This window comes from Vulpes lagopus, chromosome 2 (genome assembly GCF_018345385.1).
Source record: "Vulpes lagopus strain Blue_001 chromosome 2, ASM1834538v1, whole genome shotgun sequence".
Classification (NCBI taxonomy): Eukaryota; Metazoa; Chordata; class Mammalia; order Carnivora; family Canidae; genus Vulpes; species Vulpes lagopus.
In genome coordinates, this window is record NC_054825.1 from 81,430,405 (window position 1) to 81,445,085 (window position 14,681).

Here is a 14,681-nt window from a genome sequence, read left to right on the forward strand (position 1 = left end):
ATAGGTGGTTCCTTCTTCTCCAGCCCAGGCTCAGGGACTTCTGACTTAAGAGCTTGGGCTATAAAAAGTGTGTATCTTGAGACTATGGACTGTAGCCTCAGGAGGTGACAGCAAAATCATTTGATTCAGTTGTATATATAGACTCAGCTTAGCATTGATGAGCTAGACTTGGGGTCAGATCACAGTGAGTGTGTTTTTCAGTTTTGGAGCAGAGATGTTTTAGGATAGGTATCAACTGAATTTTTTTTTTTTTTGAGAAGATTCTTCAAATACCTGGAGATGTGTCTGCAAAAGAAGGTGAGTAAGCCTGTATTGCATTCCAACACCTTCTAAAAGGAATAAAACTCCAGCAGCTGTTTTCAGGGCTTACCCTCTATTGGGAGTTCATTATGGTGGGTATTTGGACACAGAGCAGTGGAATCTTCACCACTTTCATCCCTTCTCCTCCCAAATACAAACCTAGTCAAAACTTAAAAGTCACCAGCCCCCCTTTTATTTAAGTGGATAGAACTCTTATTTTTCTTTAAAGATCCCATCTGTTTATTTGACGGAGAGAGAGAGAGAGGGACGGAGAGAGAGAGAGTGTGTGTACAAGCAGGGGGAGCAGCAGAGGGAGAGAGAGAAGCAGGCTCCTTGCTAAGCAGGGAGCTTGACTTGACCTGGGGCTCTATCCCAGGACCCTGGGATCATGACCTGAGCCAAAGGCAGATGCTCAACCAACCCAGCCCCCAACCTTTTTTTTTTAAAGGACTTTATTTTTAAGTAATAACTATACCCACTGTGGGACTTGAACTTACAACCCTGAAATCAAGAGATCTATGCTCTACCAACTGAGCCAGGCAAGTGCCCCAACTACCAACCCTTTAGTATGTGCTCTAAGTGCATGTGATTAAGCCAAGGCAATGTGCCCTCCTATACTGTTACTGAAGTTTGACATTCTTTTCATTTCAAAATGTGCTAACGCTTAAAAGTGCAAATGACCTTGGAGTCACCACATACCTGCATGCATTTCAGACATATTGAGACTGATGATGTCAAATATCAGAGCAGGTGACAAAGTCCTGAATACTTTAAAAGAATGGAGATGCTACTGAGCAAAGAAAAGGATGAGTGGCTGAATTGCTGATGAAGAAAAATGTAATATTTCAGTGTATGTAAGTGCTGGCCATAAGACTTTTATATGTGTGGACAAATAGAAGTTGTTTCCAGGTATATTTCACATTCCTTGTGGTGATACAGGTCCATTCTTTAGCAGAAACTAGGGTGAAATCCCAAGCATTTGTACATATCTTAGGTCTGGATAAAAATCCTGCAGGGCCAGGTGTGGGTCCAGAGGGAACTTCATTGAGTAGAGTGGCCAGTAGAAATCTCTGTATCATTTTGAAAGAACTTTTAAAAAAAATGGAAAGATGTAGTCAATGAACCTGAGGATATTATGCTAAGTGAAATAAGACAGTAAAAAATAAAGAAATACTGTGTGATTCCAGTTCTATGAGGTACCTAAAGTAGTGAAATTCATAAAAACAAAATAGATGGTGGCTGAGGGGAGAGGAGACAGGAACCTGTTGTTCAAGGGTGTGGAGTGTCATATTTACAAGATGAAGAAATTCTAGGCATATTTTCCAGATGGATATACTTAATAATACTTAACTGTACACTTGTGCAGGATTTATATGGTAAAGTTTAATGCTATATGGTTTCTACCATAATAAAAAATGGGAAGATTCAGAAAAACAGTGAACCTGATCTGACATGATGACAAAGAATGAAATTCTATCTTTGCTGAAGCCCATTTCTCTTTGACTACGCTTGCATGGTTTGGGTGTTTTCTTATTCCCCAGTTGCATTGTCCCTAATCTCAATCTGTGTCCTCTTCTACAGTGTGTTTCTCCTTAATTCATTCCCGTCTCATGTTTCAGAAAACTTTCACTCCTAAATGGTGATCCACTGATCAATCAGTTTCTCCACAGTCCTACTCTCTGAATGTGAATTGTATGGAGAGAAGAAATTGAAAATGATCATAAGTGGGAGATGAAATGTGTTGTTATGGGAAAGTAGGGTCAGATGTAATTTGTATAACTGTGTCATTTCTCTTTGTGGGTAATTAAATGAATTTATTTTCACCTACTTCTCTTTTTCTTTTGTGGACAGATATACCTTCTTGCTTGTATATTCTGTTTCTTGTTACAGGGCCCTGCGAAGCTTTTCTTCTTGCCAAATTTCTCCTATTAATTTTAGGCAACGAGAGCTTTTCCTAGTAGTTCCAATTATAATATGATCTTCTGAGTTGTGTTTACATCATCATCATCATCATTGTCGTCATTACTGTCATTACTTAAGAAGTGTGAGGAACTGGATTATCAGCTAGTTCTCATTTGCAATGCAGCATAAATATTCAATACCACTATCATTCCTGATAATCACAGTTTCTTTCTCACATTCTTAGTTCCCATCATTTCGTGGTAGCCCAGTTGGCCGGATCCATGGATGGAGGGAATCACTCGGCTGTGTCTGAGTTTGTGTTCCTGGGACTCACTCACTCATGGGAGATCCAGCTTCTCCTTCTGGTGTTCTCCTCTGTGCTCTACGTGGCAAGCATGACTGGAAACATCCTCATTGTGTTTTCTGTGACCATTGATCCTCACTTACACTCCCCCATGTACTTTCTCCTGGCCAGTCTCTCTTTCATTGACTTGGGAGCCTGCTCTGCTACCTCACCCAAGATGATTTATGACCTTTTCAGAAAGCACAAAGTCATCTCCTTTGGCGGCTGCATCGCCCAGATCTTCTTCATCCACGTCATTGGTGGCGTGGAGATGGTGCTGCTCATTGCCATGGCCTTTGACAGATATGTGGCCATATGCAAGCCCCTCCACTATCTGACCATCATGAACCCACGGAGGTGCATCTTATTTCTGGCTGCTGCTTGGGCCCTTGGTGTCAGTCACTCACTGTTCCAACTGGCATTTGTTGTTAATCTACCCTTCTGTGGTCCTAATGTGCTGGACAGCTTTTACTGTGACCTTCCTCGTCTCCTCAGACTGGCCTGTACAGACACCTACAGGTTGCAGTTCATGGTCACTGTCAACAGTGGGTTTATCTGTGTTGGTTCCTTCTTCACACTCCTCATCTCCTACGTCTTCATCCTGTTTACTGTTTGGAAACATTCCTCAGGTGGCTCATCCAAGGCCCTCTCCACTTTGTCAGCTCACATCATGGTGGTCCTTTTGTTTTTTGGTCCAACCATGTTTGTCTATACATGGCCACACCCCAATTCCCAGATGGACAAATTTCTTGCTCTCTCTGATGCAGTTCTCACTCCTTTTTTAAATCCTGTTATCTACACATTCAAGAATAAAGACATGAAGTCAGCAATGAAGAGAGTATGCAGACAGCTAGTGATTTACAGGAAGATCTCATAGGTAATATAAGGCTTTCTCACTAATTATGGTGTAGCCTTTGTTTCTATCTTTGATACTTTGGATTCAGAAAACTTGAGACATCAAGTATTGATTTGAGTGTTATCACAGTTGCAATATAATTCTTACTGATAATGCAGTCCTTATGAAGAGTGAGCCATGAGAACAGTATATCTCACTATCTATGTAAATCCCATTTAATTTCTTTCAGCAATGTTACATCGTTTCTAGTGAGCAGGTCTCGCATATCTTTCTTGAGATTTATTCCTAATTATTTTAATTTTGGTGCTATTTAATTTAATTAATTAATGTATTTAAAATACTTATTTATTCATGAGAGACATGATAGAGAGGCAGAGACACAGGTAGAGGGAGAAGCAGGCTCCACGCTGGGAGCCCGATGTGGGACTAGATCCTGGGATCCTGGGATCATGACCTGAGCCAAAGGCAGATGCTCAAATCACTGAGCCACCCAGGCATCCCTTCTGGTGCTATTTTAAAAGGCACTTTTGTTTCATTTATATTTTTATTGCTACTATATAGAAATATAATAGATATTTTGTTTATTGGCATTGTATTTTGAAAACTTGCAAAATCTTTTACTTCTACTTGTTTTCTTATAGAGTAAGTAGGATTTTCTTCATAGATGATCATGTTTTCAGTGCATAAAGACATTTTACTTCTTTTATTCTAGTATTGGTCATTTTATTCATTTTCGCTGCCTGACTTGCTAGATTGAACAGTGTAGTGCAGAATACAAGAGGTTAGGGCAGACATACTTGACTTGTTTTTATTCTTATGAGAAAAACATTCAGTTTTTCACCATTAAGTATGATGCTAGCTATGGATTTTTAGTAGCTTTTTATCAGGCTGAGGAAATTCCTTTCTGTTTAGTTTGCTGAAAGTTTTTAAAACCAGGAATGGATGCTGATTTTGAAACAATGCTTTTTCTGGTTTAGGATCAGGGTAGTGCTAGCCTTATAGGATGTATTTTCTTGTATTAAATTTATTGCAGGAGTTTTGTGGAACTGATACAGTTTCTTTCTTAAATGTTTGATAAAATTCACCAGACAAGTCATTTCAGCTTGCACTTTTCTCTATGGTAAGGTTTTCAGCTATAAATTAAATTTTTGGTAGTGTGTCTTCAAAGAAATTTGTATATTAATCTTTCAAATTTATTGGAAGAAGTGTTCTAATATTCTCTTTTATGAAATATCTATAAGACTTGTGATATTTTCCTCTCTATCATTGTCTATTGGTAGTTTATGTCTTTTAAAATATTTTAGCATTTCAAGGATTTTTCACCTTTTTTTATTGAGGTAAGACTAGTATATAACATTTATATGTTTCAGGTGTACAAATTTATAATTTGACATCTGAATACACAACAAAGTGTTTACCACCAAAAGTCTAGTTACTTTTCATTATTACACAACTGACTCTTTACCCATTTCATCCATCCCCTATCATCCTTCCCCTTTGGTGACCACCAAACTGTTTTCAGTATCTATGAATTTGATTTTTTACGGCTTTGTTTTAGTTTTTTTTTAATATTCCACATATCAGTAAAACCATGCAGTATTTGTCTCTGGCTTATTTCACTTAACATAATAGCCTTGAAATCCATTTATGTTGTTACAAATGAAAAGATTTCATTTTTCTTTGTGGCTGAGCAATTTCCTATTGTTTATATATACTACATCCTCTTTATCTTTTCACCCATTGATGAATACTTAGGTTGCATACATGTATTGTCTTTTATAAACAGTGATTCAATAAACATAGCGGTACATACATCTTTTCAAATTGGTGTTTTCATATTCTTTGAATAAATACCCAGAAGTGCTATAGCTGGATCATTTGGTAGATCTATTCTTAATTTTCTGAGGAATCTCTACTCTTTTCCATAGTAGCTGCACCAATTTACATTCCCACTAACAGGGCAAAAGCATTCCTTTTTCTCCACACTCTCTCTAACACTTGCTTCTTGTCCTTTTGATAATAGCCATTCTGACAAGTGTGAGGTGATAGCTCACTGTAGTTTTGATTTGCACTTCCCTAATATTTAGTGATAATAAACATCTTCTCTTGTGTCTGTTGGCCATCTGTATGTCTTCTTTGGGAATATATCTATTCATGTCTTCTGCCCATCTCATAATTGGATTATTTGTTTTATGTGTGTTGAGTTGGTGAGTTCTTTATAGATTTCGGACACTAACCCTTTACCTGATATATCATTTACAAATATATTATCCCATTCCATGGGTTGCCTTTTAGTTTTGTTGCCTGTTTCCATTTCTGTGCAGAAGCTTTTTACTTTGTTGATGTCCCAATAGTCTATTTTTGATTTTGTTTTTATTGTCTCAGGAGACCTATCTAGAAAGAAGTTGATATGGCTGATGTCAAAGAAGTTACTGCCTGTGTTCTTTTCTAGGATTTTTATGGTTTCAGGTCTAACATTTAGGTCTTTCATCCATTTTGAATTTATTTTTGTGTGTGATGTAAGAAAGTAGTCCAGTTCTATCTTTTGCATGTAGTTGTCCAGTTTTCCCAGCACCATTTGTCCATTTTTTCCAGCACCACTGTCTTCTTCCCATTGGATATTCTTTCCTGCTTTATCTAAGATTAATTGGCATAGAGTTGTGAGTTCATTTCTGGGTTTTACATCCTGTTCTATTGATCTATATGTCTATTTTTGTGCTGGTACCATATTGTTTTTTTTTAAATTTTAAGTCACTACAGCTTTATAATGTAACTTGAAGTCCAAATTATGATGACCCCAGCTTTGCTTTTCTTTTTCAAGATTGCTTTGGCTACTTGGAGTCTTTGTGGTTCATACAAATTTTAGGATTGTTTGTTCCAGCTGTGTGAAATATGCTGGTGATATTTTGATTAAGGCTACACTAAATGTGTAATGTAGACATTTTTAAACAATATTCTAATCTATGAGCATGGAATGTCTTTCCATTTCTTTGTGTTGCCTTAAACTTCTTAATCAGTATTTTATATTTTTCAGAGTACAGGTCTGTCACCTCTTTGGTTAGGTTTATTTCTGGGTATTATTTTTGTTCAATGGGATTGTTTTCTTTTTTTTTTAAGATTTTATTTATTCATGATACATACAGAGAGAAAGAGAGGCAGAGACACAGGCAGAGGGAGGAGCAGGCTCCATGCAGGGAGCCCGATGTGGGACTCAATCCTGGGACTCCAGGATCATGTCCTAGGCCAAAGGCAGGCACCAAACCACTGAGCCACTCAGGGATCCCCTGGGATTGTTTTCTTAATTTCTCTTTCTGCTGGAGTATGGAAATATATATTGGTATATGGAAATGCAACAGATTTCTGTATGTTAATTTTCTAGTGAATTCATTTACTAGTTCTAGTAGTTTTTTTTGGTAATCTTTCAGGTTTTCTATATGTAGTATCATGTCATCTCCAAATAATGAAAATTTTACTCCTTCCTTACTAATTTGATGACTTTTATTTATTTTCGTTGTCTTATTGCTGTGGCTGGGACTTGCAGTACTTTGTTGAATAAAAGTGGTGAGAGTGGACATTCTTGTCTTGTTCCTGACTTTAGGGGAAAAGCTCTGTTTTTCCCATTAAGGATGATGCTACCCATAGGTTTTTCATGTATGGCCTTATTATGTTGAAGTATATTCCCTCTCTACTTTGTTGAGGGTTTTTTTTTTTTTTTAAATCATGAATGGATGGTGTACTTTGTCAAATACTTTTTCTGCATCCATTGAAATGATCTTATGGTTCTTGTCCTTAAGGGTAAGCTAGCCTCATAGAATGAATTTGGACATTTTCCTTCCTTTCTAGTTTTTGGAAAATTTTGAGAAGAAATAGGTATTAACTTTTCTTTAAATGTTTGCCAAAATTTTTCTCTGAAGCCACCTGGTCCTAGACTTCTGTTGAGATTGTTTTTGTTTACTGATTCAATTTCTTTGCTGGTTAATAGTGTGTTAAAATCTTCTATGTCTTCCTGTTTCAGTTTTGGGAGATTATATGTTTCTAGGAATTCATCCATTTTTTTCTAGGCTGTCCAATTTGTTGGCATATAGTTTTTTATAATTTTCTCTTAGAATTGTTTGTATTTATGTGGAGTTGATTATTATTTCTCTTCTCTTGTTTGTGATTTTGAGTCTTTTTTCTTTTTGGTAAGTCTGGCTAGAGGTTTACCAATTTTTTTTTTAAACATCAAAATGTTTTTCGAAGAACTATCATGGTTTCACTGATTTGTTGTATTGTTTTTTGGTTGTTGTTTGTTTCAATGTCATTCAATTATGCTCTAATCTTTATTATTTCTTTCCTTCTGCTGATTTTAGGTTTTGTTGTTCTGTTACTAGTTCCTGTTGGTGCAAAATTAGATCATTTATTTGAGATTTTTCTTACTTCTTGAGATAGGGGTGTATTGTTAGAAACTTCCCTCTCAGAACTACTTTTGCTGCACCCCAGAGGTTTTGAATTGTTGTGTTGTAATTTTCATTTGTTTCCACATTCTTTTTAAATTTATTTTTTGATTTCCATTGTTTAATAGCATGTCATTTAACCTCCATGTATTTGTGGTCTTTCCACATTTTTTTTTTTTGTTGTTGTGGTTGACTTCTAGTTTCATAGCATTGTGGTCAGAGAAAGGGAATATAAAGGAAGGGAGAAGAAATGTTGGGAAATATCAGGAAGGGAGACAGAACATAAAGACTCCTAACTCGGGGAAATGAACTAGGGGTGGTGGAAGGGGAGGAGGGCGGGTGTTGGAGGGGAATGGGTGACGGGCACTGAGGTAGACACTTGACGGGATGAGCACTGGGTGTTTTTCTGTATGTTGGTAAATTGAACACCAATAAAAATTAATTAAAAATAAAAAAAATAAAAAAAAAGAAAAGATGCACGGTATAACTGTGATCTTCTTGAATTTGTTGAGGCTTGTTTTGTGAACTAATATATGGTCTATTCTGGAGAATGTGCCATGTACATTTGAAAAGATTGTGTATTTTGCTGTTTTAGGATGGAATGTTATATGTATATTTATTAAGTCTATCTGGTCCAGTCTGTGATTAAAAGCCATAGTTTCTTTGTTGGTTACCTGTTTATTTTTATTTATTTTTTAAACATTTTATTTATTTGAGATAGAAAGAGAGAGAATGCAAGAGAGAACAAGTAGGATGGTGGAAGAGGGAGAGGGAGAAGATGTGGGGCCCAGTTCCAGGACCCTGGGATCATGACCTGAGCTGAAGAGAGATGCTCAATTAACTGAGCCACCCAAGTACCCAAATGCCTGTTTAGATCATCTATCCTTTGATGTAAGTAGTGTGTTAAGGTCATTACTGTTATTGTATAATTATTGGTTAGTTCTTTTATGTTTGCTATTGCATTATATATTTGGGTGCTCCTATGTTGGATGTGTAAATATTTACAATTGCTGTATCTTCCCATTGGAATGTCCCCTTTATGACTAAATGGTGTCTTTCTTTGTCTCTTGTTGTAAAGTCTGTTTTATTTTGGTTCTCTGCTCCTATCATCAGACAGCCATATCTTCTGGTGCAGTGCCAGCCATGTCACCAAGATTTGTTGGTGACAAACAGATTTGGCCAAACAGATTTGGCCATATTTGGTACTTGGTCACCACAGCTGCTTTTAACTCTGGCAAAGTGGATATTATCACCATCAATGATCTCTTCATTGACCTCAACTACATGGTCTATATGTTCCAGTATGATTCCATCCATGGCAAATTCTGTGGCACAGTCAAGGCTCAAAATGGGAAACTTGTTATCAATGGAAAGCCCATCTCCAACCTCCAGAAGTCAGATCTCACCATCAAATATAGTGATGCTTGCACTCATTATGTTGTGGAATCCACTGGGATTTTCACCTCCACAAAGCCTGGGGCACACTTAAGGACAGGGCCAAGAGAATTATCATCTTTGCCCTTCTGCTTATGTCCCCATATTTTGTGATGAGCAGTGCCTCCTGCACCACCAACTACTTGGCCCCTAATGAAAATTTTGGTATTGTGGAGGGAGTCATGATCACAGTCCATGCTATCACTGTCACCCAGAAGACCATGGACAGCCCTCTGAGAAGCTGTGGCATAATGCCCAGAATACCATTTCTGCTTTTACAGTGCCACCAAGGCTATAGGCAAGATCATCCTTGAGCTGAATGGTAAGCTCACTGGCATGGCTCTCCATGTCCCCACCCCTGATGTGTCAGTTATGGATCTGACCTGCCTCCTGGAGAAAGCTGCCAAATACAATGACATCAAGAAGGTGGTAAAACAGGTATTGGATGGCCTCTTTAAGGGTATCCTGGTCTATGCTGAGGACCAGATTATCTCTTGTGACTTTAACAATGACACCCACTCTTCCACTTTTGATGCAGGGGCTGGCATTACTCTCAATGACCACTTTGTCAAGCTTATTTCCTAGTATAACAATGAATTTGGCTATAGCAACCACATGGTGAATGATATGGTTCACATGGCCTCCAAGAAGTAAAATCCCTCTGGACCACCAGCCCCAGTAAGAGCAAGAGGAAGAGAGAGGTCCTTAGCTGCTGGGAAGTACTTGCCCTAACTCATCCCCTAACACAGGGAGAATATCCTAAACTCCATAGTTTCCATCTTATACCCCTTGGAGAAGGGGAGGGGCTCAGGGAGTCTTACATTGTTATGTACACCAATAAAGTATACTGTACCCAGCCAAAATAAAAATAAAATAAAATAAAGACTATTTTATTTTGTCTGAAATAATTATTGCTACTCTGGCTTTCTTGTTTCTTTTCTTTAAAAAAAGATTTTATTTATTTATTTGAGAGAGAGCAAAAGAGAGCATGAGCAGGAGGGGGAAAGAGGGAGAGGGACAAGCATACTCCCTCCTGGGGACCGCAGGATCATGACCTGAGCCAAAGTCAGATGCTTAACTGACTGAGTCACCCAGACACCCCTACTCTGACTTTCTTTTGATATCCATTTGCATGATAGACATTTCTTCATCTTCTCACTTTCAATCTGTGGTGTCTTTAGGTCTAAAATGAGTCTGTTGTAGGCAGCATATAGATGTATCTTGTTTATCTATTCTGTCAACCTTTGTCTTCTGATTGGGGTTTTAGTCCATTCACATTAAAAATAATTGTTGATAGATACATATTTATGGCTTTTTTTGTTACCTGTTTTGTGGTTCAGAAGATTGTCTCTGATCCGTTCATATCTTTCTTTCTTGTTTTGCTGATTCTCTTTAGTGATATATTTGGGTTCCTTTGTCTTTATTTTTTGCATGTTTATTAGTGGTTTTTGATATATGGTTAATCTTCTGCATATAGCAGTCTGCATTAAGTTGATGTCATTTAAGTTTGAACTCATTCTTTTCTTCTCTCCTTCCCATGTTTTAGGTATATGTTGTTATATTTAATATGTTTTTCTTATGAGTTCCCTGACTGATTTTTTATAGAAATATTCATTTTCACTGCTTTTATGTATTCTACCTTTATATTGTTCCTTTTGTTCTGTCCTTTCTATTCAAAGTCCCCTTTAATATTTCTTGCAGGTCTGGTTTAGTGGTCACAAACTCCTTTAGTTTTGTTTTTCTGGGAAACTATGTCTCCTTCTATTCTGAATTGATAGACTTACTAGAAAGAGTATTTTGGGTTGCAGATTTTTCCCATTCAGCACTTTGAATATATCATGCTACTCCCTCCAGCTTGGAAGGTTTCTGTTGAAAATCTCCTGTTAGTCTTACGGATTTTCCCTTGTAAATTAATGACTTCTTTTGTCTTGTGGCTTTTAAGATTTTTTTATGACTGTATTTTGTAATTTGAATTATAATTGTCTGGGTATAGGACTGATTTTGTTGATTTTGATGAGAGTTCTCTGTGTCTCTTGATTCTGGATAGCTGTTTCATTCTTTACATTAGGGAAGTTTTCAGCTATCATTTCTTGAAATAAATTTTCTGTCCCCTTTTCTATCTCTTCTTCTGGGACTCCTATAATAGGAATGTTACTATGTTTGATGGAGTCAAGGAGTTCTCTAAGTCAATTCTTGTTTTACATAATTCTTTTTTCTCTTTTGTTCAGCTTTGATTACTTTCCATTACTCTATTAGGTCACTAATTCATTCCTCTGCTTTTCCAGCCAGCTGTTCCGTGCCATCATTTCTCATTTCATTTTTAAAACCCTTTACTTCCTCTATGTTATTCCTTATCTCCATGTTAAAGGTCTCCTACTTGTCTTCCACTCTTCTCAAGTCCAGTGAGTATCCTTATAATCATTACTTTAAATTATCTCTCAGGCATGTTACTTGTATCTGTTTTACTTAGATCTCTGACCATGGCTTTGTTCTGTTCTTTCACTTGGAATAAATTTATCTATTTTCTCATTTTGTCTAAGTCTTTGTGCCTGTCTGTGATCAAGAAGGTCAGCTATGTCTCTTGTTCTTGAGAACGATGGTGTTATGAAGAAGAGGTCCTGTGGTGCCCTGTTGTGTAGTGTACCCTGTTCCCCTGTGCCTGGTGCTTCTGGGAACATCTCCAATGTGTAAACTGTTTACTCTGCTATTTTTTCCTGGTTGCTTTATCTTTTCAGTCAGTTGTTTACAGAGGTTCTCTTTACTTGAGGGCAGTGTGTGGTCCCTGGGCTGACTGTGCCATGTTTTAACTAGATGGACTCTGGTCTGCTTATGAAATGAGATCTGTCACCAATATCACTAGAGCTGAGCTCTGCAAACTCAGTTGGGAGATGCAGTGCGGGTATAGGTTTAGGCTGGTCTTCTGAAGGAGAGGGCCCACTTGGGCTAAGCCTGAAGCAAGTATGACTGGGAGGGATGGTTCCACTGGAGTGTGCTGGTGGGGGAATGGGGTGGGGTGAAGGGTTTTGTGGGGAAGGACTTGATGTAAGCAAGTTAGGTAACAAGTTTCAGCACTGTGCTCATTCCTGCAGGTGGCCCTATGCTTATGCTGAAGGGCAGGGGAGGGAAATGGCACCTGAGGGTTTCTTTTTTCCCAAAGGGATCTTTCAGTGAATGCTGCCTTCTTGGGATGTATTCACTTAGATGAGTGAATAACCTCCTCACTGTATGCCTCAGGCACTCTTCAGATCACTGTTTCCATGTTGTAGGCCAGGAGTTTCTTTGCCTGCCTCCTCACCTAGAGCAGTACCCTCTGGACTCTGTCCTAGCCACACCCAATGACCTTTAAAACTCAAATCTTAAAGCCCTGATGATTGTAAGAACCTATGAAATTCAGGCCCTCTGGCTTTCCAAGCCAATTGCTTTGGCCATATATTTAACCTGTGTGCTCTCATGTCTGTCTCTTCCCCTTTTCTGTGACTGTGGCTCCCTCCCTACTGCAGCAGCAATGATCTGTTTATATCTCAAACTTCATCTCTGCACTTCCTACGTTCTTTGATGTGGCCGCTTCTCTATCTTTAGTTGTGGAGTTTGTTCTTCCAGTATTTAGGTCAATTTCTGGACTATCTAGGATGATTTGATAGTTATCTAATTGTATTCATGGTTTGAGGTGAACCAATGGTCTTTCTACGCTGCCAACATCTTCCCTGATCTTTTATTACTTTACTTAGGTAGAAACCATAGTTATTAATCTGATACCTTTCTTACTTTCTAATACAAGTATTTAATCCCATTAATTTCCCTTTAATAATTGCTTTAACTACACCATATAAATTTCCACATATCTTTTCATTCAGTTCAAAATACTTTCTAACTTTGCTTTTAATGTCTTTAACAATTTTACCTTTAATTTCTTTAACACATGGGTTATAATTCCCATAAAAAGTTTCTGGATATCATTCTATTACTGATTCTAGTTGATTTTTGTTGTAATCAATAATTTACTTTTTATGATTTGAATACTTTTAACTTTATGGAGACTTGTCTTATGATTCATAAAACAGCCAGTTGCTATCTCACCTTATATGAATAGTTAATAACTTGCAGAGCCTGGTCCTCGGGACAACTCAGAACATAGAAACTGAGAGGCCATCCAATTACAAGCTGATGCTGCTCTTTGAGGTTTTAAATAAGCACAGAACTGAGGTTTTTCTTCTAGGAACAAAGGAAGGAAGCTATGGGGGCCTAATCTCCAGAAATTCAGAGTGCCCTTTGTAGAGCCTATTTCTTTCCTTTCCTTTCCTTTCCTTTCCTTTCCTTTCCTTTCCTTTCCTTTCCCATTTCCTTTCCCATTTCCTTTCCCATTTCCTTTCCCATTTCCTTTCCCATTTCCTTTCCCATTTCCTTTCCCATTTCCTTTCCCATTTCCTTTCCTTTCCTTTCCTTTCCTTTCCTTTCCTTTCCTTTCCTTTCCTTTCCTTTCCTTTTTCTTTGTGTGTGTGTGAAACATGATTTTTTCCTTCCAAGATTTTATTTAAATTCACATTAGTTAATATATATTGTAGTATTAGTTTCAGGAGTAGAACTAGTGATACATAACTTACATATAACACTCAGAGCTCATCACAAGTGGCTTACTTAGTGTCTATCACTTGTTTACTCCATCCTCCCACCCAGATCCCCTCCAGCAACCCTTAGTTTGTTCTCTTAACTATGGTCTCTTATGCTTTGCCTCCCTCTCTGTCTTTAATCTTATTTTATTTTTCCTTCCCTTCCCCTATGTTCTTCAGTTTCCTAAATTCCACATATGAGTGAAATCATGGTATTTATCTTTCTCTGACTTGTTTCACTTACTATAATACACTCTAGTTCCATTCATGTTGTTGCAAATGACAAGATTTCATTCTTTTTGATCACTGAGTAATATTTCATTGCATAGATATACATACACCACATCTTCTTAGTATATGTGCTGCTGAAGTGAATACTGTTCCACATCTTCTTTATCCATTAATTGGTTGATAGACATTTGGGCTCTTTCCATAATTTGGCTATTATTGATAATGCTGCTATAAACATTTGAATGCAAGTAACTCTTTGTACCAGTATTTTTGTCTCCTTTTGATAAATACCCAGTAGTGCAATTGCTGATTGTAAGGTGGTTCTATTTTTAACTTTTTGAGATAAGTTAATCTTTCTCAAGAAAAGTTAATCTTTCATACTGTTTTCCTGAGTGGCTGTAGTAGTTTGCATTTCTGCTAAAAGTGTGAGAGGGTTCCCCTTTTGAAGAGCCAATTTGTTTCTCACTTATACCAAATGCTTAAAAATGTAAAAGCTTAATTTTCTGGCTTGAACAGTAAAAAAGGAAAGCGGTAGATGTCCTGTTATAGCTGGAATTGTTCTGTGGGATTAGGAA

The 14,681-nt window shown here is 37.5% G+C and overlaps 1 protein-coding gene and 1 pseudogene across 1 annotated transcript; both read left to right on the forward strand.

Annotated features, from left to right (window-relative positions):
* Nucleotides 1–2,483: 2,483 nt before the first annotated feature.
* On the forward strand, nucleotides 2,484–4,792 carry LOC121485517 (olfactory receptor 4F3/4F16/4F29-like). The gene is made up of 2 exons (XM_041746003.1): nucleotides 2,484–3,398; nucleotides 4,772–4,792. The coding sequence occupies exons 1-2, from the start codon at nucleotides 2,484–2,486 to the stop codon at nucleotides 4,790–4,792; spliced, it is 936 nt and encodes a 311-aa protein (XP_041601937.1).
* A 4,185-nt stretch (nucleotides 4,793–8,977) lies between these two features.
* LOC121477582 lies at nucleotides 8,978–9,922 on the forward strand (annotated as a pseudogene).
* The last annotated feature ends 4,759 nt before the right edge of the window (nucleotides 9,923–14,681 follow it).